This window comes from Crinia signifera, chromosome 4 (genome assembly GCF_055691185.1).
Source record: "Crinia signifera chromosome 4, ASM5569118v1, whole genome shotgun sequence".
NCBI lineage: Eukaryota > Metazoa > Chordata > Amphibia > Anura > Myobatrachidae > Crinia > Crinia signifera.
In genome coordinates, this window is record NC_139220.1 from 340,241,054 (window position 1) to 340,264,479 (window position 23,426).

The 23,426-nt window shown below is 47.3% G+C and overlaps 1 protein-coding gene across 3 annotated transcripts in view; it reads right to left on the bottom strand.

Annotated features, from left to right (window-relative positions):
- Positions 1 to 23,426, bottom strand: part of DLG4 (discs large MAGUK scaffold protein 4) — a 282,808-nt gene that overhangs the window by 100,721 nt on the left and 158,661 nt on the right. For all 3 annotated transcript variants that reach the window (XM_083185898.1, XM_083185899.1, XM_083185900.1), the window contains exon 2: positions 923 to 1,087. In XM_083185898.1, coding sequence (XP_083042024.1) covers positions 923 to 1,087 — 165 coding nt within the window. The remainder of the gene's footprint in view (positions 1 to 922; positions 1,088 to 23,426) is intronic.

Consider the following 23,426-nt stretch of genomic DNA (forward strand, 5'->3'; position numbering starts at 1 on the left):
ACCACCCATCATGACATCACTGTATGACATCACTGCAGAACAATGTGAAGTGTGTAATATAAGATGCTGATGACCCAGCCCCACCACCCATCATGACATCACTGTATGACATCACTGCAGAACAATGTGAAGTGTGTAATATAAGATGCTGATGACCCAGCCCCACCACCCATCATGACATCACTGTATGACATCACTGCAGAACAATGTGGAGTGTGTAATATAAGATGCTGATGACCCAGCCCCACCACCCACCATGGCATCACTGTATGACATCACTGCAGAACAATGTGGAGTGTGTAATATAAGATGCTGATGACCCAGCCCCACCACCCACCATGACATCACTGTATGACATCACTGCAGAACAATGTGAAGTGTGTAATATAAGATGCTGATGACCCAGCCCCACCACCCATCATGGCATCACTGTATGACATCACTGCAGAACAGTGCGAAGTGTGTAATATAAGATGCTGATGACCCAGCCCCACCACCCACCATGACATCACTGTATGACATCACTGCAGAACAATGCGAAGTGTGTAATATAAGATGCTGATGACCCAGCCCCACCACCCATTATGGCATCACTGTATGACATCACTGCAGAACAAAGTGAAGTGTGTAATATAAGATGCTGATGACCCAGCCCCACCACCCATCATGACATCACTGTATGACATCACTGCAGAACAATGTGAAGTGTGTAATATAAGATGCTGATGACCCAGCCCAACCACCCATCATGACATCACTGTATGACATCACTGCAGAACAATGTGAAGTGTGTAATATAAGATGCAGATGACCCAGCCCCACCACCCATCATGGCAATAAGCGAGGTGAAAAATAGCATCCCAGCCTCCAGGATCTCACGCACCAACTACCTAGAGGTAGGTACAGAGAAATGACCACTTACCTTCATTGGTGAGATGTGAGAGTGGGAGACATAACCATGAACATTCTCTATCTGTGACAAATTCTTCTCGGATACATGGACCAGCTCAGGAGCCTTCATGGAATTGGCCAAGTGGGCTGGACTGTGCTCCAATGGGGGAGAGTCGTCATCCTGGTATCGGTATTTCTGTAATGAGTAAGGTTATATTAATGATTACACATCAGTACTCAATGTCACTAGCATAGTGATCACACATCAGTACCCGGTGTCACTAGCATAGTGATCACACATCAGTCCCCGGTGTCACTGTCATAGTGATCACACATCAGTTCCCGGTGTCACCAGCATAGTGATCACACATCAGTCCCCGGTGTCACTGTCATAGTGATCACAAATCAGTCCCCGGTGTCACTATCATAGTGATTACACATCAGTCCCCGGTGTCACTATCATAGTGATCACACATCAGTCCCCGGTGTCACTATCATAGTGATCACACATCAGTCCCCGGTGTCACTATCATAGTGATCACAAATCAGTCCCCAGTGTCACTATCATAGTGATTACACATCGGTCCCCGGAGTCACTGTCATAGTGATCACACATCAGTACCCTGTGTCACTATCATAGTGATCACACATCAGTCCCCGGTGTCACTATCATAGTGATCACACATCAGTCCCCGGTGTCACTATCATAGTGATCACACATCAGTCCCCGGTGTCACTATCATAGTGATCACAAATCAGTCCCCAGTGTCACTATCATAGTGATTACACATCGGTCCCCGGAGTCACTGTCATAGTGATAACACATCAGTCCCCGGTGTCACTATCATAGTGATTACACATCAGACCCCGGTGTCACTATCATAGTGATTACACATCAGTCCCCGGTGTCACTATCATAGTGATCACACATCAGTCCCCGGTGTCACTATCATAGTGATCACACATCAGTCCGCGGTGTCACTAGCATAGTGATCACACATCAGTCCCCGGAGTCACTATCATAGTGATTACACATCGGTACCCGGTGTCACTATCATAGTGATCACACATCAGTCCCCGGTGTCACTGTCATAGTGATCACAAATCAGTCCACGGTGTCACTATCATAGTGATTACACATCAGTCCCCGGTGTCACTATCATAGTGATCACACATCAGTCCCCGGTGTCACTGTCATAGTGATCACAAATCAGTCCCCGGTGTCACTATCATAGTGATTACACATCAGTCCCCGGTGTCACTATCATAGTGATCACACATCAGTCCCCGGTGTCACTATCATAGTGATCACACATCAGTCCCCGGTGTCACTGTCATAGTGATCACAAATCAGTCCCCGGTGTCACTATCATAGTGATCACACATCAGTCCCCGGTGTCACTATCATAGTGATTACACATCGGTCCCCGGAGTCACTGTCATAGTGATCACACATCAGTCTCCGGTGTCACTATCATAGTGATTACACATCAGACCCCGGTGTCACTATCATAGTGATTTCACATCAGTCCCCGGTGTCACTATCATAGTGATTACACATCAGTCCCCGGTGTCACTATCATAGTGATCACACATCAGTCCCCGGTGTCACTATCATAGTGATTACACATCAGTCCCCGGTGTCACTATCATAGTGATTACACATCGGTACCCAGTGTCACTATCATAGTGATTACACATCGGTACCCAGTGTCACTATCATAGTGATCACACATCAGTCCGCGGTGTCACTAGCATAGTGATCACACATCAGTCCCCGGAGTCACTATCATAGTGATTACACATCGGTACCCGGTGTCACTATCATAGTGATCACACATCAGTCCCCGGTGTCACTATCAGTGATCACACATCGGTACCCAGTGTCACTATCATAGTGATCACACATCAGTCCCCGGTGTCACTATCATAGTGATAACACATCGGTACCCGGTGTCACTGTCATAGTGATCACACATCAGTCCACGGTGTCACTTTCATAGTAATTACACATCAGTCCCCGGTGTCGCTATCATAGTGATCACACATCAGTACCCGGAGTCACTATCATAGTGATCACACATCAGTCCCTGGTGTCACTATCATAGTGATTACACATCGGTACCCGGTGTCACTATCATAGTGATTACACATCGGTACCCGGTGTCACTATCATAGTGATTACACATCGGTACCTGGAGTCACTATCATAGTGATTACACATCAGTCCCCAGTGTCACTATCATAGTGATTACACATCAGTCCCCGGTGTCACTATCATAGTGATCACACATCAGTACCCGGAGTCACTATCATAGTCATCACACATCAGTCCCTGGTGTCACTATCATAGTAATTACACATCGGTACCCGGTGTCACTATCATAGTGATTACACATCGGTACCCGGTGTCACTATCATAGTGATTACACATCGGTACCTGGAGTCACTATCATAGTGATTACACATCAGTCCCCGGTGTCACTATCATAGTGATCACACATCAGTCCCCAGTGTCACTATCATAGTGATCACACATCAGTCCCTGGTGTCACTATCATAGTAATTACACATCGGTACCCGGTGTCACTATCATAGTGATTACACATCGGTACCCGGTGTCACTATCATAGTGATTACACATCGGTACCCAGAGTCACTATCATAGTGATCACACATCAGTCCCCGGTGTTACTATCATAGTGATTACACATCGGTACCCAGAGTCACTGTCATAGTGATTACACATCAGTCCCCGGTGTCACTGTCATAGGGATCACACATCAGTCCCCGGTGTCACTGTCATAGTGATTACACATTGGTACCCGGAGTCACTGCCATAGTGATCACACATCAGTCCCCGGTGTCACTAGCATAGTGAACACACATCAGTACTCGGTGTCACTGTCATAGTGATCACACATCAGTACCCTGTGTCACTATCATAGTGATCACACATCAGTCCCCGGTGTCACTATCATAGTGATCACACATCAGTCCGCGGTGTCACTAGCATATTGATCACACATCAGTCCCCGGAGTCTCTATCATAGTGATTACACATCGGTACCCGGTGTCACTATCATAGTGATCACACATCAGTCCCCGATGTCACTATCAGTGATCACACATCGGTACCCAGTGTCACTATCATAGTGATCACACATCAGTCCCCGGTGTCACTATCATAGTGATCACACATCAGTCCCCGGTGTCACTATCATAGTGATTACACATCAGTCCCCGGTGTCACTATCATAGTGATTACACATCGGTACCCAGTGTCACTATCATAGTGATCACACATCAGTCCCCGGTGTTACTATCATAGTGATTACACATCGGTACCCAGAGTCACTGTCATAGTGATTACACATCAGTCCCCGGTGTCACTGTCATAGGGATCACACATCAGTCCCCGGTGTCACTGTCATAGTGATTACACATTGGTACCCGGAGTCACTGCCATAGTGATCACACATCAGTCCCCGGTGTCACTAGCATAGTGAACACACATCAGTACTCGGTGTCACTGTCATAGTGATCACACATCAGTACCCTGTGTCACTATCATAGTGATCACACATCAGTCCCCGGTGTCACTATCATAGTGATCACACATCAGTCCCCTGTGTCACTAGCATAGTGATCACACATCAGTCCCCGGAGTCACTATCATAGTGATTACACATCGGTACCCGGTGTAACTGTCATAGTGATCACACATCAGTCCACGGTGTCACTATCATAGTAATTACACATCGGTACCCGGTGTCGCTATCATAGTGATCACACATCAGTACCCGGAGTCACTATCATAGTGATCACACATCAGTCCCTGGTGTCACTATCATAGTGATTACACATCGGTACCCGGTGTCACTATCATAGTGATTACACATCTGTACCCGGTGTCACTATCATAGTGATTACACATCGGTACCTGGAGTCACTATCATAGTGATTACACATCAGTCCCCAGTGTCACTATCATAGTGATTACACATCAGTCCCCGGTGTCACTATCATAGTGATCACACATCAGTACCCGGAGTCACTATCATAGTCATCACACATCAGTCCCTGGTGTCACTATCATAGTAATTACACATCGGTACCCGGTGTCACTATCATAGTGATTACACATCGGTACCCGGTGTCACTATCATAGTGATTACACATCGGTACCTGGAGTCACTATCATAGTGATTACACATCAGTCCCCGGTGTCACTATCATATTGATCACACATCAGTCCTTAGTGTCACTATCATAGTGATCACACATCAGTCCCTGGTGTCACTATCATAGTAATTACACATCGGTACCCGGTGTCACTATCATAGTGATTACACATCGGTACCCGGTGTCACTATCATAGTGATTACACATCGGTACCCAGAGTCACTATCATAGTGATTACACATCGGTACCTGGAGTCACTATCGTAGTGATTACACATCGGTACCCAGAGTCACAATCATAGTGATCACACATCAGTACCCGGAGTCACTATCATAGTGATTACACATCAGTCCCCGATGTCACTATCATATGATCACACATTAGTCCCCGGTGTCACTATCATAATGATTACACATCGGTACCCGGAGTCACTGTCATAGTGATTACATATCGGGACCCGGTGTCACTATCATAGTGATCACACATCATTCCCCAGTGTCACTATCATAGTGATTACACATCAGTACGTGGACTCACTATTATAGTGATTACACATCAGTCCCCAGTGTCACTGTCATAGTGATCACACATCAGTCCCCGGTGTCACTATCATAGTGATTACACATCAGTACCCGGTGTCACAATCATAGTGATCACACATCAGTCCCCAGTGTCACTGTCATAGTGATCACACATCAGTCCCCGGTGTCACTATCATAGTGATTACACATCAGTACCCGGTGTCACAATCATAGTGATCACACATCCGTCCCCGGTGTCACTATCATAGTGATCACACATCAGTCCCCGATGTCACTTTCATAGTGATCACACAGCAGTACCCTGTGTCACTATCATAGGGATCACACATCAGTCCCCGGTGTCACTATCATAGTGATCACACATCAGTCCCCAGTGTCACTATCATAGTGATCACACTTCAGTACTCGGTGTCACTATCATAGTGATTACACATCGGTACCCGGAGTCAGTGTCATAGTGATCACACATCAGTCCCGGGGTCACTATTATAGTGATTACACATCAGTCCCCGGTGTCACTATCATAGTGATCACACATCAGTCCCCGGTGTCCCTATCATAGTGATTACACATTGGTCCCCGGTGTCACTGTCATAGTGATCACACATCAGTACCCGGAGTCACTGTCATAGTGATCACACATCAGTCCCCGGTGTCACTATCATAGTGATTACACATCAGTACCCGGAGTCACTGTCATAGTGATCACACATCAGTCCCTGGTGTCACTGTCATAGTGATCACACATCAGTCCCCGGTGTCACTATCATAGTGATTACACATCGGTACCAGGTGTCACTATCATATGATCACACATCAGTCCCCGGTGTCACTGTCATAGTGATACACATCAGTCCCCTGTGTCACTATCATACGGATTACACATCAGTCCCCGGAGTCACTATCATAGTGATTACACATCAGTACCCTGTGTCACTATCATATGGATTACACATCAGTCCCCGGTGTCACAATCATAGTGATCACACATCAGTCCCCGGTGTCACTATCATAGTGATTACACATCAGTCCCCGGAGTCACTATTATAGTGATTACACATCAGTCCCCGGTGTCACTATCATAGTGATCACACATCGATCCCCGGTGTCACTATCATAGTGATCACACATCAGTCCCCGGTGTCACTATCGTAGTGATTACACATCAGTCCCCGGTGCCACTATCATAGTGATCACACATCCGTCCCCGGTGTCACTATTATAGTGATCACACATCGGTCCCCGGAGTCACTATCATAGTGATCACACATCAGTCCCCGGAGTCACAATCATAGTGATCACACATCAGTCCCCGGTGTCCCTATCATAGTGATTACACATCAGTCCCCGGAGTCACTATCATAGTGATTACACATCGGTACACGTGTCCCTATCATAGTGATTACACATCAGTACCCGGTGTCACTATCATAGTGATCACACATCGGTACCCGGTGTCACTATCATAGTGATCACACATCGGTCCCTGGAGTCACTATCATAGTGATCACACATCAGTACCCGGTGTCCCTATCATAGTGATTACACATTGGTCTCCGGTGTCACTATCATATGATCACACATCAGTCCCCGGTGTCACTATCATAGTGAACACACATCAGTCCCCGGTGTCGCTATCATAGTGATTACACATCAGTCCCCGTTGTCACTATCATAGTTATAACACATCAGTACCCTGTGTCACTATCATAGTGATAACACATCAGTCCCCGGTGTCCCTATCATAGTGATTACACATCGGTACCCGGTGTCACTATCATAGGGATCACACATCGGTACCCGGTGTCACTATCATAGTGATCACACATCAGTCCCCGGTGTCACTGTCATAGTGATCACACATCAGTCCCCGGTGTCATAGTCATAGTGATTACACATCAGTACTCTGTGTCACTATCATACAGATTATACATCAGTCCCCGGTGTCACTATCATAGTGATCACACATCAGTTCCCGGTGTCATTGTCATAGTGATCACACATCAGTCCCCGGTGTCACTGTCATAGTGATCACACATTAGTCCCCAGTGTCACTATCATACGGATTACAGATCAGTACTCTTTTGTCACTGTCATAGTGATCACACATCAGTCCCCGGTGTCACTATCATAGTGATTACAGATCAGTCCCCGGTGTCACTATCATAGTGATTACACATCAGTCCCCGGTGTCACAGTCATAGTGATCACACATCGGTCCCCAGTGTCACTATCATACGGATTACACATCAGTCCCCGGTGTCACTATCATAGTGATCACACATCAGTACCCTGTGTCACTATCATAGTGATCACACATCAGTCCCCAGTGTCACTATCATAGTGATTACACATCAGTCCCCAGTGTCACTATCATAGTGATTACACATCGGTACCCGGAGTCACTGTCATAGTGATCACACATCGGTCCCCGGTGTCACTGTCATAGTGATCACACATCGGTCACCAGTGTCACTATCATAGTGATCACACATCGGTTCATGGTGTCACTATCATAGTGATCACACATCGGTCCCCGGTGTCCCTATCATAGTGATCACACATCAGTACCCGGAGTCACTATCATAGTGATTACACATCAGTCCCCGGTGTCACTATCATAGTGATCACACATCAGTACCCTGTGTCACTATCATAGTGATCACACATCAGTCCCCAGTGTCACTATCATAGTGATTACACATCAGTCCCCAGTGTCACTATCATAGTGATTACACATCGGTACCCGGAGTCACTGTCATAGTGATCACACATCGGTCCCCGGTGTCACTGTCATAGTGATCACACATCGGTCACCAGTGTCACTATCATAGTGATCACACATCGGTTCCTGGTGTTACTATCATAGTGATCACACATCGGTCCCCGGTGTCCCTATCATAGTGATTACACATCGGTCCCCGGAGTCACTGTCATAGTGATCACACATCAGTCCCCGGTGTCACTATCATAGTGATACACATCAGTCCCCTGTGTCACTATCATACGGATTACACATCAGTCCCCGGTGTCACTATCATAGTGATTACACATCGGTACCCGGAGTTTCTGTCATAGTGATCACACATCGGTCCCCGGAGTCACTGTCATAGTGATCACACATCAGTCCCCGGTGTCACTGTCATAGTGATTACACATCGGTACCCGGAGTCACTGTCATAGTGATCACACATCAGTCCCCAGTGTCACTATCATACGGATTACACATTGCACATTCCGGCTGCGTCTATGTTTTACGTGCTTTGTACTTGTGCTGTAACACCAGTACCTCTCCATTATACCTACAAGACTGCAGAGATTATTATACTCTTATTAGCAGCATTGGTGTCTGATGCTATGATCAAGGACCTATGCTTGGTTTCAGACAATGTAAAAGACCAGCAGTGTCCAGCAGAGGGAGCCTGAACCCAGCACAAAAATACAACTTATAACCAGAGTAGTGTCCAGCAGCAGTACCCTGTGTCACTATCATAGTGATCACACATCGGTCCCTGGTGTCACTATCATAGTGATCACACATCGGTCCCCGGTGTCCCTATCATAGTGATTACACATCGGTCCCCGGTGTCACTGTCATAGTGATCACACATCAGTCCCCGGTGTCACTATCATAGTGATTACACATCAGTACCCGGTGTCACTGTCATAGTGATTACACATCAGTCCCCGGTGTCACTATCATAGTGATTACACATCGGTACCCAGTGTCACTATCATATGATCACATATCAGTCCCCGGTGTCACTGTCATAGTGATACACATCAGTCCCCTGTGTCACTATCATACGGATTACACATCAGTCCCCGGTGTCACTATCATAGTGATTACACATCGGTACCCGGTGTCACTATCATAGTGATCACACATCAGTCCCCGGTGTCACTGTCATAGTGATCACACATCAGTCCCCGGTGTCATAGTCATAGTGATTACACATCAGTACTCTGTGTCACTATCATACGGATTACACATCAGTCCCCGGTGTCACTATCATAGTGATCACACATCAGTTCCCGGTGTCATTGTCATAGTGATCACACATCAGTCCCCGGTGTCACTGTCATAGTGATCACACATTAGTCCCCAGTGTCACTATCATACGGATTACAGATCAGTACTCTTTTGTCACTGTCATAGTGATCACACATCAGTCCCCGGTGTCACTATCATAGTGATTACAGATCAGTCCCCGGTGTCACTATCATAGTGATTACACATCAGTCCCCGGTGTCACAGTCATAGTGATCACACATCGGTCCCCAGTGTCCCTATCATACGGATTACACATCAGTCCCCGGTGTCACTATCATAGTGATCACACATCAGTACCCTGTGTCACTATCATAGTGATCACACATCAGTCCCCAGTGTCACTATCATAGTGATTACACATCAGTCCCCAGTGTCACTATCATAGTGATTACACATCGGTACCCGGAGTCACTGTCATAGTGATCACACATCGGTCCCCGGTGTCACTGTCATAGTGATCACACATCGGTCACCAGTGTCACTATCATAGTGATCACACATCGGTTCATGGTGTCACTATCATAGTGATCACACATCGGTCCCCGGTGTCCCTATCATAGTGATCACACATCAGTACCCGGAGTCACTATCATAGTGATTACACATCAGTCCCCGGTGTCACAGTCATAGTGATCACACATCGGTCCCCAGTGTCACTATCATACGGGTTACACATCAGTCCCCGGTGTCACTATCATAGTGATCACACATCAGTACCCTGTGTCACTATCATAGTGATCACACATCAGTCCCCAGTGTCACTATCATAGTGATTACACATCAGTCCCCAGTGTCACTATCATAGTGATTACACATCGGTACCCGGAGTCACTGTCATAGTGATCACACATCGGTCCCCGGTGTCACTGTCATAGTGATCACACATCGGTCACCAGTGTCACTATCATAGTGATCACACATCGGTTCCTGGTGTCACTATCATAGTGATCACACATCGGTCCCCGGTGTCCATATCATAGTGATTACACATCGGTCCCCCGGAGTCACTGTCATAGTGATCACACATCAGTCCCCGGTGTCACTATCATAGTGATACACATCAGTCCCCTGTGTCACTATCATACGGATTACACATCAGTCCCCGGTGTCACTATCATAGTGATTACACATCGGTACCCGGAGTTTCTGTCATAGTGATCACACATCGGTCCCCGGAGTCACTGTCATAGTGATCACACATCAGTCCCCGGTGTCACTGTCATAGTGATTACACATCGGTACCCGGAGTCACTGTCATAGTGATCACACATCAGTCCCCAGTGTCACTATCATACGGATTACACATTGCACATTCCGGCTGCGTCTATGTTTTACGTGCTTTGTACTTGTGCTGTAACACCAGTACCTCTCCATTATACCTACAAGACTGCAGAGATTATTATACTCTTATTAGCAGCATTGGTGTCTGATGCTATGATCAAGGACCTATGCTTGGTTTCAGACTATGTAAAAGACCAGCAGTGTCCAGCAGAGGGAGCCTGAACCCAGCACAAAAATACAACTTATAACCAGAGTAGTGTCCAGCAGCAGTACCCTGTGTCACTATCATAGTGATCACACATCGGTCCCTGGTGTCACTATCATAGTGATCACACATCGGTCTCCGGTGTCCCTATCATAGTGATTACACATCGGTCCCCGGTGTCACTGTCATAGTGATCACACATCAGTACCCGGTGTCACTATCATAGTGATTACACATCAGTACCCGGTGTCACTGTCATAGTGATTACACATCAGTACCCGGTGTCACTGTCATAGTGATTACACATCGGTACCCAGTGTCACTATCATATGATCACATATCAGTCCCCGGTGTCACTGTCATAGTGATACACATCAGTCCCCTGTGTCACTATCATACGGATTACACATCAGTCCCCGGTGTCACTATCATAGTGATTACACATCAGTACCCTGTGTCACTATCATACGGATTACACATCAGTCCCCGGTGTCACTATCATAGTGATTACACATCAGTACCCTGTGTCACTATCATACGGATTACACATCAGTCCCCAGTGTCACAATCATAGTGATCACACATCAGTCCCCGGTGTCACTATCATAGTGATCACACATCAGTACCCGGAGTCACTATCATAGTGATCACACAGCAGTCCCCAGTGTCACTATCATAGTGATCACACTTCAGTCCTCGGTGTCACTATCATAGTAAACACACATCAGTCAACGGTGTCACTATCATAGGGATCACACATCAGTCCCCGGTGTCACTATCATAGTGATCACACAGCAGTACCCTGTGTCACTATCATAGGGATCACACATCAGTCCCCGGTGTCACTATCATAGTGATCACACATCAGTCCCCAGTGTCACTATCATAGTGATCACACTTCAGTCCTCGGTGTCACTATCATAGTGATTACACATCGGTACCCGGAGTCAGTGTCATAGTGATCACACATCAGTCTCCGGAGTCACTATTATAGTGATTGCACATCAGTCCCCGGTGTCACTATCATAGTGATCACACATCGATCCCCGGTGTCACTATCATAGTGATCACACATCAGTCCCCGGTGTCACTATCATAGTGATTACACATCAGTCCCTGGTGTCACTATCATAGTGATCACACATCAGTCCCCGGTGTCACTATCATAGTGATCACACATCGGTCCCCGGCGTCACTATCATAGTGATCACACATCAGTCCCCGGAGTCACTATCATAGTGATCACACATCAGTCCCCGGTGTCCCTATCATAGTGATTACACATCAGTCCCCGGAGTCACTATCATAGTGATTACACATTGGTACACGGTTTCCCTATCATAGTGATTACACATCAGTACCCGGTGTCACTATCATAGTGATCACACATCGGTACCCGGTGTCACTATCATAGTGATCACACATCGGTCCCTGGAGTCACTATCATAGTGATCACACATCAGTCCCCGGAGTCACTATCATAGTGATCACACATCAGTCCCCGGTGTCCCTATCATAGTGATTACACATCGGTCCCCGGTGTCACTGTCATAGTGATCACACATCAGTCCCCGGTGTCACTATCATAGTGATCACACATCAGTTCCCAGTGTCACTGTCATAGGGATTACACATCAGTCCCCGGTGTCACTATCATAGTGATTACACATCGGTACCCAGTGTCACTATCATATGATCACATATCAGTCCCCGGTGTCACTGTCATAGTGATACAAATCAGTCCCCTGTGTCACTATCATACGGATTACACATCAGTCCCCGGTGTCACTATCATAGTGATTACACATCAGTACCCTGTGTCACTATCATACGGATTACACATCAGTCCCCAGTGTCACAATCATAGTGATCACACATCAGTCCCCGGTGTCACTATCATAGTGATCACACATCAGTACACGGAGTCACTATCATAGTGATTACACATCAGTCCCTGGTGTCACTATCATAGTAAACACACATCAGTCCCCGGTGTCACTATCATAGGGATCACACATCAGTCCCCGGTGTCACTATCATAGTGATCACACATCAGTACCCGGTGTCACTATCATAGTGATCACACATCAGTCCCCGGTGTCACTATCATAGTGATCACACATCGGTCCCCGGAGTCACTATCATACTGATCACACATCAGTCCCCGGAGTCACTATCATAGTGATCACACATCAGTCCCCGGTGTCCCTATCATAGTGATTACACATCAGTCCCCGGAGTCACTATCATAGTGATTACACATCGGTACACGGTTTCCCTATCATAGTGATTACACATCAGTACCCGGTGTCACTATCATAGTGATCACACATCGGTACCCGGTGTCACTATCATAGTGATCACACATCGGTCCCTGGAGTCACTATCATAGTGATCACACATCAGTCCCCGGAGTCACTATCATAGTGATCACACATCAGTCCCCGGTGTCCCTATCATAGTGATTACACATCGGTCCCCAGTGTCACTATCATATGATCACACATCAGTCCCCGGTGTCACTATCATAGTGAACACACATCAGTACCCTGTGTCACTGTCATAGTGATTACACATCAGTCCCCGGTGTCACTATCATAGTGATTACACATCGGTACCCAGTGTCACTATCATATGATCACATATCAGTCCCCGGTGTCACTGTCATAGTGATACAAATCAGTCCCCTGTGTCACTATCATACGGATTACACATCAGTCCCCGGTGTCACTATCATAGTGATTACACATCAGTACCCTGTGTCACTATCATACGGATTACACATCAGTCCCCAGTGTCACAATCATAGTGATCACACATCAGTCCCCGGTGTCACTATCATAGTGATCACACATCAGTACCCGGAGTCACTATCATAGTGATTACACATCAGTCCCTGGTGTCACTATCATAGTAAACACACATCAGTCCCCGGTGTCACTATCATAGGGATCACACATCAGTCCCCGGTGTCACTATCATAGTGATCACACATCAGTCCCCGGTGTCACTATCATAGTGATCACACATCAGTCCCCGGTGTCACTATCATAGTGATCACACATCGGTCCCCGGAGTCACTATCATAGTGATCACACATCAGTCCCCGGAGTCACTATCATAGTGATCACACATCAGTCCCCGGTGTCCCTATCATAGTGATTACACATCAGTCCCCGGAGTCACTATCATAGTGATTACACATCGGTACACGGTTTCCCTATCATAGTGATTACACATCAGTACCCGGTGTCACTATCATAGTGATCACACATCGGCACCCGGTGTCACTATCATAGTGATCACACATCGGTCCCTGGAGTCACTATCATAGTGATCACACATCAGTCCCCGGAGTCACTATCATAGTGATCACACATCAGTCCCCGGTGTCCCTATCATAGTGATTACACATCGGTCCCCGGTGTCACTATCATATGATCACACATCAGTCCCCGGTGTCACTATCATAGTGAACACACATCAGTACCCTGTGTCACTATCATAGTGATTACACATCAGTCCCCGGTGTCCCTATCATAGTGATTATACATCGGTACCCCGTGTCACTATCATAGTGATCACACATCGGTACCCGGTGTCACTATCATAGTGATAACACATCGGTCCCTAGTGTCACTATCATAGTGATCACACATCAGTCCCCGGTGTCACTGTCATAGTGATCACACATCAGTCCCCGGTGTCATAGTCATAGTGATTACACATCAGTACTCTGTGTCACTATCATATGGATTACACATCGGTCCCCGGTGTCACTATCATAGTGATCACACATCAGTTCCCGGTGTCACTGTCATAGTGATCACACATCAGTCCCCGGTGTCACTATCATAGTGATCACACATCAGTCCCCGGTGTCACTATCATAGTGATTACAGATCAGTCCCTGGTGTCACTATCATAGTGATCACACATCAGTCCCCAGTGTCACTATCATAGTGATTACACATCAGTCCCCAGTGTCACTATCATAGTGATCACACATCGGTCCCTGGTGTCACTATCATAGTGATCACACATTGGTCCCCGGTGTCCCTATCATAGTGATTACACATCGGTCCCCGGTGTCACTGTCATAGTGATCACACATCAGTACCCGGAGTCACTGTCATAGTGATCACACATCGGTCCCCGGTGTCACTGTCATAGTGATCACACATCAGTACCCGGAGTCACTGTCATAGTGATCACACATCGGTCCCCGGTGTCACTGCCATAGTGATCACACATCGGTCCCCGGTGTCACTATCATAGTGATTACACATCGGTCCCCGTGTCACTATCATAGTGATTACACATCGGTACCCGGTGTCCCTATCATAGTGATTACACATCGGTACCCGGAGTCACTGTCTTAGTGATCACACATCGGTCCCCGGTGTCACTGTCATAGTGATCACACATCGGTCCCCGGTGTCACTGTCATAGTGATCACACATCGGTCCCCGGTGTCACTATCATAGTGATCACACATCGGTCCCCGGTGTCACTATCATAGTGATTACAAATCGGTCCCCTGTGTCACTATCATAGTGATTACACATTGGTACCCGGTGTCCCTATCATAGTGATCACACATCGGTACCCAGTGTCCCTATCATAGTGATCACACATCGGTCCCCCGGTGTCCCTATCATAGTGATCACACATCGGTCCCCGGTGTCACTATCATAGTGATTACACATCAGTCCCCGGTGTCACTATCATAGTGATCACACATCAGTACCCGGAGTCACTGTCATAGTGATCACACATCGGTCCCCGGTGTCACTATCATAGTGATCACACATCGGTCCCCGGTGTCCCTATCATAGTGATTACACATCGGTCCCCGTGTCACTATCATAGTGATTACACATCGGTACCCGGTGTCCCTATCATAGTGATTACACATCGGTACCCGGAGTCACTGTCTTAGTGATCACACATCGGTCCCCGGTGTCACTGTCATAGTGATCACACATCGGTCCCCGGTGTCACTATCATAGTGATTACAAATCGGTCCCCTGTGTCACTATCATAGTGATTACACATCGGTACCCGGTGTCCCTATCATAGTGATCACATATCGGTACCCGGTGTCCCTATCATAGTGATTACACATCGGTACCCAGAGTCACTGTCATAGTGATCACACATTGGTCCCCGGTGTCCCTATCATAGTGATCACACATCGGTCCCCGGTGTCACTATCATAGTGATTACAAATCGGTATCCGGTGTCACTATCATATGATCACACATGAGTCCCCGGTGTCACTGTCATAGTGATCACACATCGGTCCCCGGTGTCACTATCATAGTGATTACAAATCGGTCCCCTGTGTCACTATCATAGTGATTACACATCGGTACCCGGTGTCCCTATCATAGTGATCACATATCGGTACCCGGTGTCCCTATCATAGTGATTACACATCAGTCCCCAGTGTCACTATCATAGTGATCACACATCGGTCCCCGGTGTCCCTATCATAGTGATCACACATCGGTCCCCGGTGTCACTATCATAGTGATTACAAATCGGTATCTGGTGTCACTATCATATGATCACACATCAGTCCCCGGTGTCACTGTCATAGTGATCACACATCAGTCCCCAGTGTCACTATCATAGTGATCACACTTCAGTCCTCGGTGTCACTATCATAGTGATTACACATCGGTACCCGGAGTCAGTGTCATAGTGATCACACATCAGTCTCCGGAGTCACTATTATAGTGATTGCACATCAGTCCCCGGTGTCACTATCATAGTGATCACACATCGATCCCCGGTGTCACTATCATAGTGATCACACATCAGTCCTCGGTGTCACTATCATAGTGATTACACATCAGTCCCTGGTGTCACTATCATAGTGATCACACATCAGTCCCCGGTGTCACTATCATAGTGATCACACATCGGTCCCCGGAGTCACTATCATAGTGATCACACATCAGTCCCCGGAGTCACTATCATAGTGATCACACATCAGTCCCCGGTGTCCCTATCATAGTGATTACACATCAGTCCCCGGAGTCACTATCATAGTGATTACACATCGGTACCCGGTGTCACTATCATAGTGATCACACATCGGTCCCTGGAGTCACTATCATAGTGATCACACATCAGTCCCCGGAGTCACTATCATAGTGATCACACATCAGTCCCCGGAGTCACTATCATAGTGATCACACATCAGTCCCCGGTGTCCCTATCATAGTGATTACACATCGGTCCCCGGTGTCACTGTCATAGTGATCACACATCAGTCCCCGGTGTCACTATCATAGTGATCACACATCAGTCCCCAGTGTCACTGTCATAGTGATTACACATCAGTCCCCGGTGTCACTATCATAGTGATTACACATCGGTACCCAGTGTCACTATCATATGATCACATATCAGTCCCCGGTGTCACTGTCATAGTGATACAAATCAGTCCCCTGTGTCACTATCATACGGATTACACATCAGTCCCCGGTGTCACTATCATAGTGATTACACATCAGTACCCTGTGTCACAATCATAGTGATCACACATCAATCCCCGGTGTCACTATCATAGTGATCACACATCAGTACCCGGAGTCACTATCATAGTGATTACACATCAGTCCCTGGTGTCACTATCATAGTAAACACACATCAGTCCCCGGTGTCACTATCATAGTGATCACACATCAGTCCCCGGTGTCACTATCATAGTGATCACACATCAGTCCCCGGTGTCACTATCATAGTGATTACAGATCAGTCCCTGGTGTCACTATCATAGTGATCACACATCAGTCCCCAGTGTCACTATCATAGTGATTACACATCAGTCCCCAGTGTCACTATCATAGTGATCACACATCGGTCCCTGGTGTCACTATCATAGTGATCACACATTGGTCCCCGGTGTCCCTATCATAGTGATTACACATCGGTCCCCGGTGTCACTGTCATAGTGATCACACATCAGTACCCGGAGTCACTGTCATAGTGATCACACATCGGTCCCCGGTGTCACTGTCATAGTGATCACACATCAGTACCCGGAGTCACTGTCATAGTGATCACACATCGGTCCCCGGTGTCACTGCCATAGTGATCACACATCGGTCCCCGGTGTCACTATAATAGTGATTACACATCGGTCCCCGTGTCACTATCATAGTGATTACACATCGGTACCCGGTGTCCCTATCATAGTGATTACACATCGGTACCCGGAGTCACTGTCTTAGTGATCACACATCGGTCCCCGGTGTCACTGTCATAGTGATCACACATCGGTCCCCGGTGTCACTGTCATAGTGATCACACATCGGTCCCCGGTGTCACTATCATAGTGATCACACATCGGTCCCCGGTGTCACTATCATAGTGATCACACATCGGTCCCCGGTGTCACTATCATAGTGATTACAAATCGGTCCCCGGTGTCACTATCATAGTGATTACACATTGGTACCCGGTGTCCCTATCATATGATCACACATCGGTACCCGGAGTCCCTATCATAGTGATCACACATCGGTCCCCCGGTGTCCCTATCATAGTGATCACACATCGGTCCCCGGTGTCACTATCATAGTGATTACACATCAGTCCCCGGTGTCACTATCATAGTGATCACACATCGGTCCCCGGTGTCACTGTCATAGTGATCACACATCGGTCCCCGGTGTCACTATCATAGTGATCACACATCGGTCCCCGGTGTCCCTATCATAGTGATTACACATCGGTCCCCGTGTCACTATCATAGTGATTACACATCGGTACCCGGTGTCCCTATCATAGTGATTACACATCGGTACCCGGAGTCACTGTCTTAGTGATCACACATCGGTCCCCGGTGTCACTGTCATAGTGATCACACATCGGTCCCCGGTGTCACTATCATAGTGATTACAAATCGGTCCCCTGTGTCACTATCATAGTGATTACACATCGGTACCCGGTGTCCCTATCATAGTGATCACATATCGGTACCCGGTGTCCCTATCATAGTGATTACACATCGGTACCCAGAGTCACTGTCATAGTGATCACACATCGGTCCCCGGTGTCCCTATCATAGTGATCACACATCGGTCCCCGGTGTCACTATCATAGTGATTACAAATCGGTATCCGGTGTCACTATCATATGATCACACATGAGTCCCCGGTGTCACTGTCATAGTGATCACACATCGGTCCCCGGTGTCACTATCATAGTGATTACAAATCGGTCCCCTGTGTCACTATCATAGTGATTACACATCGGTACCCGGTGTCCCTATCATAGTGATCACATATCGGTACCCGGTGTCCCTATCATAGTGATTACACATCAGTCCCCAGTGTCACTATCATAGTGATCACACATCGGTCCCCGGTGTCCCTATCATAGTGATCACACATCGGTCCCCGGTGTCACTATCATAGTGATTACAAATCGGTATCCGGTGTCACTATCATATGATCACAAATCAGTCCCCGGTGTCACTGTCATAGTGATCACACATCAGTCCCCAGTGTCACTATCATAGTGATCACACTTCAGTCCTCGGTGTCACTATCATAGTGATTACACATCGGTACCCGGAGTCAGTGTCATAGTGATCACACATCAGTCTCCGGAGTCACTATTATAGTGATTGCACATCAGTCCTCGGTGTCACTATCATAGTGATTACACATCAGTCCCTGGTGTCACTATCATAGTGATCACACATCAGTCCCCGGTGTCACTATCATAGCGATCACACATCGGTCCCCGGAGTCACTATCATAGTGATCACACATCAGTCCCCGGAGTCACTATCATAGTGATCACACATCAGTCCCCGGTGTCCCTATCATAGTGATTACACATCAGTCCCCGGAGTCACTATCATAGTGATTACACATTGGTACACGGTTTCCCTATCATAGTGATTACACATCAGTACCCGGTGTCACTATCATAGTGATCACACATCGGTACCCGGTGTCACTATCATAGTGATCACACATCGGTCCCTGGAGTCACTATCATAGTGATCACACATCAGTCCCCGGAGTCACTATCATAGTGATCACACATCAGTCCCCGGTGTCCCTATCATAGTGATTACACATCGGTCCCCGGTGTCCTTGTCATAGTGATCACACATCAGTCCCCGGTGTCACTATCATAGTGATCACACATCAGTCCCCAGTGTCACTGTCATAGTGATTACACATCAGTCCCCGGTGTCACTATCATAGTGATTACACATCGGTACCCAGTGTCACTATCATATGATCACATATCAGTCCCCGGTGTCACTGTCATAGTGATACAAATCAGTCCCCTGTGTCACTATCATACGGATTACACATCAGTCCCCGGTGTCACTATCATAGTGATTACACATCAGTACCCTGTGTCACAATCATAGTGATCACACATCAATCCCCGGTGTCACTATCATAGTGATCACACATCAGTACCCGGAGTCACTATCATAGTGATTACACATCGGTCCCCGTGTCACTATCATAGTGATTACACATCGGTACCCGGTGTCCCTATCATAGTGATTACACATCGGTACCCGGAGTCACTGTCTTAGTGATCACACATCGGTCCCCGGTGTCACTGTCATAGTGATCACACATCGGTCCCCGGTGTCACTGTCATAGTGATCACACATCGGTCCCCGGTGTCACTATCATAGTGATCACACATCGGTCCCCGGTGTCACTATCATAGTGATTACAAATCGGTCCCCTGTGTCACTATCATAGTGATTACACATTGGTACCCGGTGTCCCTATCATAGTGATCACACATCGGTACCCAGTGTCCCTATCATAGTGATCACACATCGGTCCCCCGGTGTCCCTATCATAGTGATCACACATCGGTCCCCGGTGTCACTATCATAGTGATTACACATCAGTCCCCGGTGTCACTATCATAGTGATCACACATCGGTCCCCGGTGTCACTGTCATAGTGATCACACATCGGTCCCCGGTGTCACTATCATAGTGATCACACATCGGTCCCCGGTGTCCCTATCATAGTGATTACACATCGGTCCCCGTGTCACTATCATAGTGATTACACATCGGTACCCGGTGTCCCTATCATAGTGATTACACATCGGTACCCGGAGTCACTGTCTTAGTGATCACACATCGGTCCCCGGAGTGACTGTCATAGTGATCACACATCGGTCCCCGGTGTCACTATCATAGTGATTACAAATCGGTCCCCTGTGTCACTATCATAGTGATTACACATCGGTACCCGGTGTCCCTATCATAGTGATCACATATCGGTACCCGGTGTCCCTATCATAGTGATTACACATCGGTACCCAGAGTCACTGTCATAGTGATCACACATCGGTCCCCGGTGTCCCTATCATAGTGATCACACATCGGTCCCCGGTGTCACTATCATAGTGATTACAAATCGGTATCCGGTGTCACTATCATATGATCACACATCAGTCCCCGGTGTCACTGTCATAGTGATCACACATCGGTCCCCGGTGTCACTATCATAGTGATTACAAATCGGTCCCCTGTGTCACTATCATAGTGATTACACATCGGTACCCGGTGTCCCTATCATAGTGATCACATATCGGTACCCGGTGTCCCTATCATAGTGATTACACATCAGTCCCCAGTGTCACTATCATAGTGATCACACATCGGTCCCCGGTGTCCCTATCATAGTGATCACACATCGGTCCCCGGTGTCACTATCATAGTGATTACAAATCGGTATCCGGTGTCACTATCATATGATCACACATCAGTCCCCGGTGTCACTGTCATAGTGATCACACATCGGTCCCCGGTGTCACTGTCATAGTGATCACACATCGGTCCCCGGTGTCACTATCATAGTGATTACAAATCGGTACCCGGTGTCCCTATCATAGTGATTACACATCGGTACCCAGAGTCACTGTCATAGTGATCACACATCGGTCCCCGGTGTCCCTATCATAGTGATCACACATCGGTCCCCGGTGTCACTATCATAGTGATTACAAATCGGTATCCGGTGTCACTATCATATGATCACACATCAGTCCCCGGTGTCACTGTCATAGTGATCACACATCGGTCCCCGGTGTCACTATCATAGTGATCACACATCGGTCCCCGGTGTCACTATCATAGTGATTACAAATCGGTCCCCTGTGTCACTATCATAGTGATTACACATTGGTACCCGGTGTCCCTATCATAGTGATCACACATCGGTACCCAGTGTCCCTATCATAGTGATCACACATCGGTCCCCCGGTGTCCCTATCATAGTGATCACACATCGGTCCCCGGTGTCACTATCATAGTGATTACACATCAGTCCCCGGTGTCACTATCATAGTGATCACACATCAGTACCCGGAGTCACTGTCATAGTGATCACACATCGGTCCCCGGTGTCACTATCATAGTGATCACACATCGGTCCCCGGTGTCCCTATCATAGTGATTACACATCGGTCCCCGTGTCACTATCATAGTGATTACACATCGGTACCCGGTGTCCCTATCATAGTGATTACACATCGGTACCCGGAGTCACTGTCTTAGTGATCACACATCGGTCCCCGGTGTCACTGTCATAGTGATCACACATCGGTCCCCGGTGTCACTATCATAGTGATTACAAATCGGTCCCCTGTGTCACTATCATAGTGATTACACATCGGTACCCGGTGTCCCTATCATAGTGATCACATATCGGTACCCGGTGTCCCTATCATAGTGATTACACATCGGTACCCAGAGTCACTGTCATAGTGATCACACATCGGTCCCCGGTGTCCCTATCATAGTGATCACACATCGGTCCCCGGTGTCACTATCATAGTGATTACAAATCGGTATCCGGTGTCACTATCATATGATCACACATGAGTCCCCGGTGTCACTGTCATAGTGATCACACATCGGTCCCCGGTGTCACTATCATAGTGATTACAAATCGGTCCCCTGTGTCACTATCATAGTGATTACACATCGGTACCCGGTGTCCCTATCATAGTGATCACATATCGGTACCCGGTGTCCCTATCATAGTGATTACACATCAGTCCCCAGTGTCACTATCATAGTGATCACACATCGGTCCCCGGTGTCCCTATCATAGTGATCACACATCGGTCCCCGGTGTCACTATCATAGTGATTACAAATCGGTATCCGGTGTCACTATCATATGATCACACATCAGTCCCCGGTGTCACTGTCATAGTGATCACACATCAGTCCCCAGTGTCAC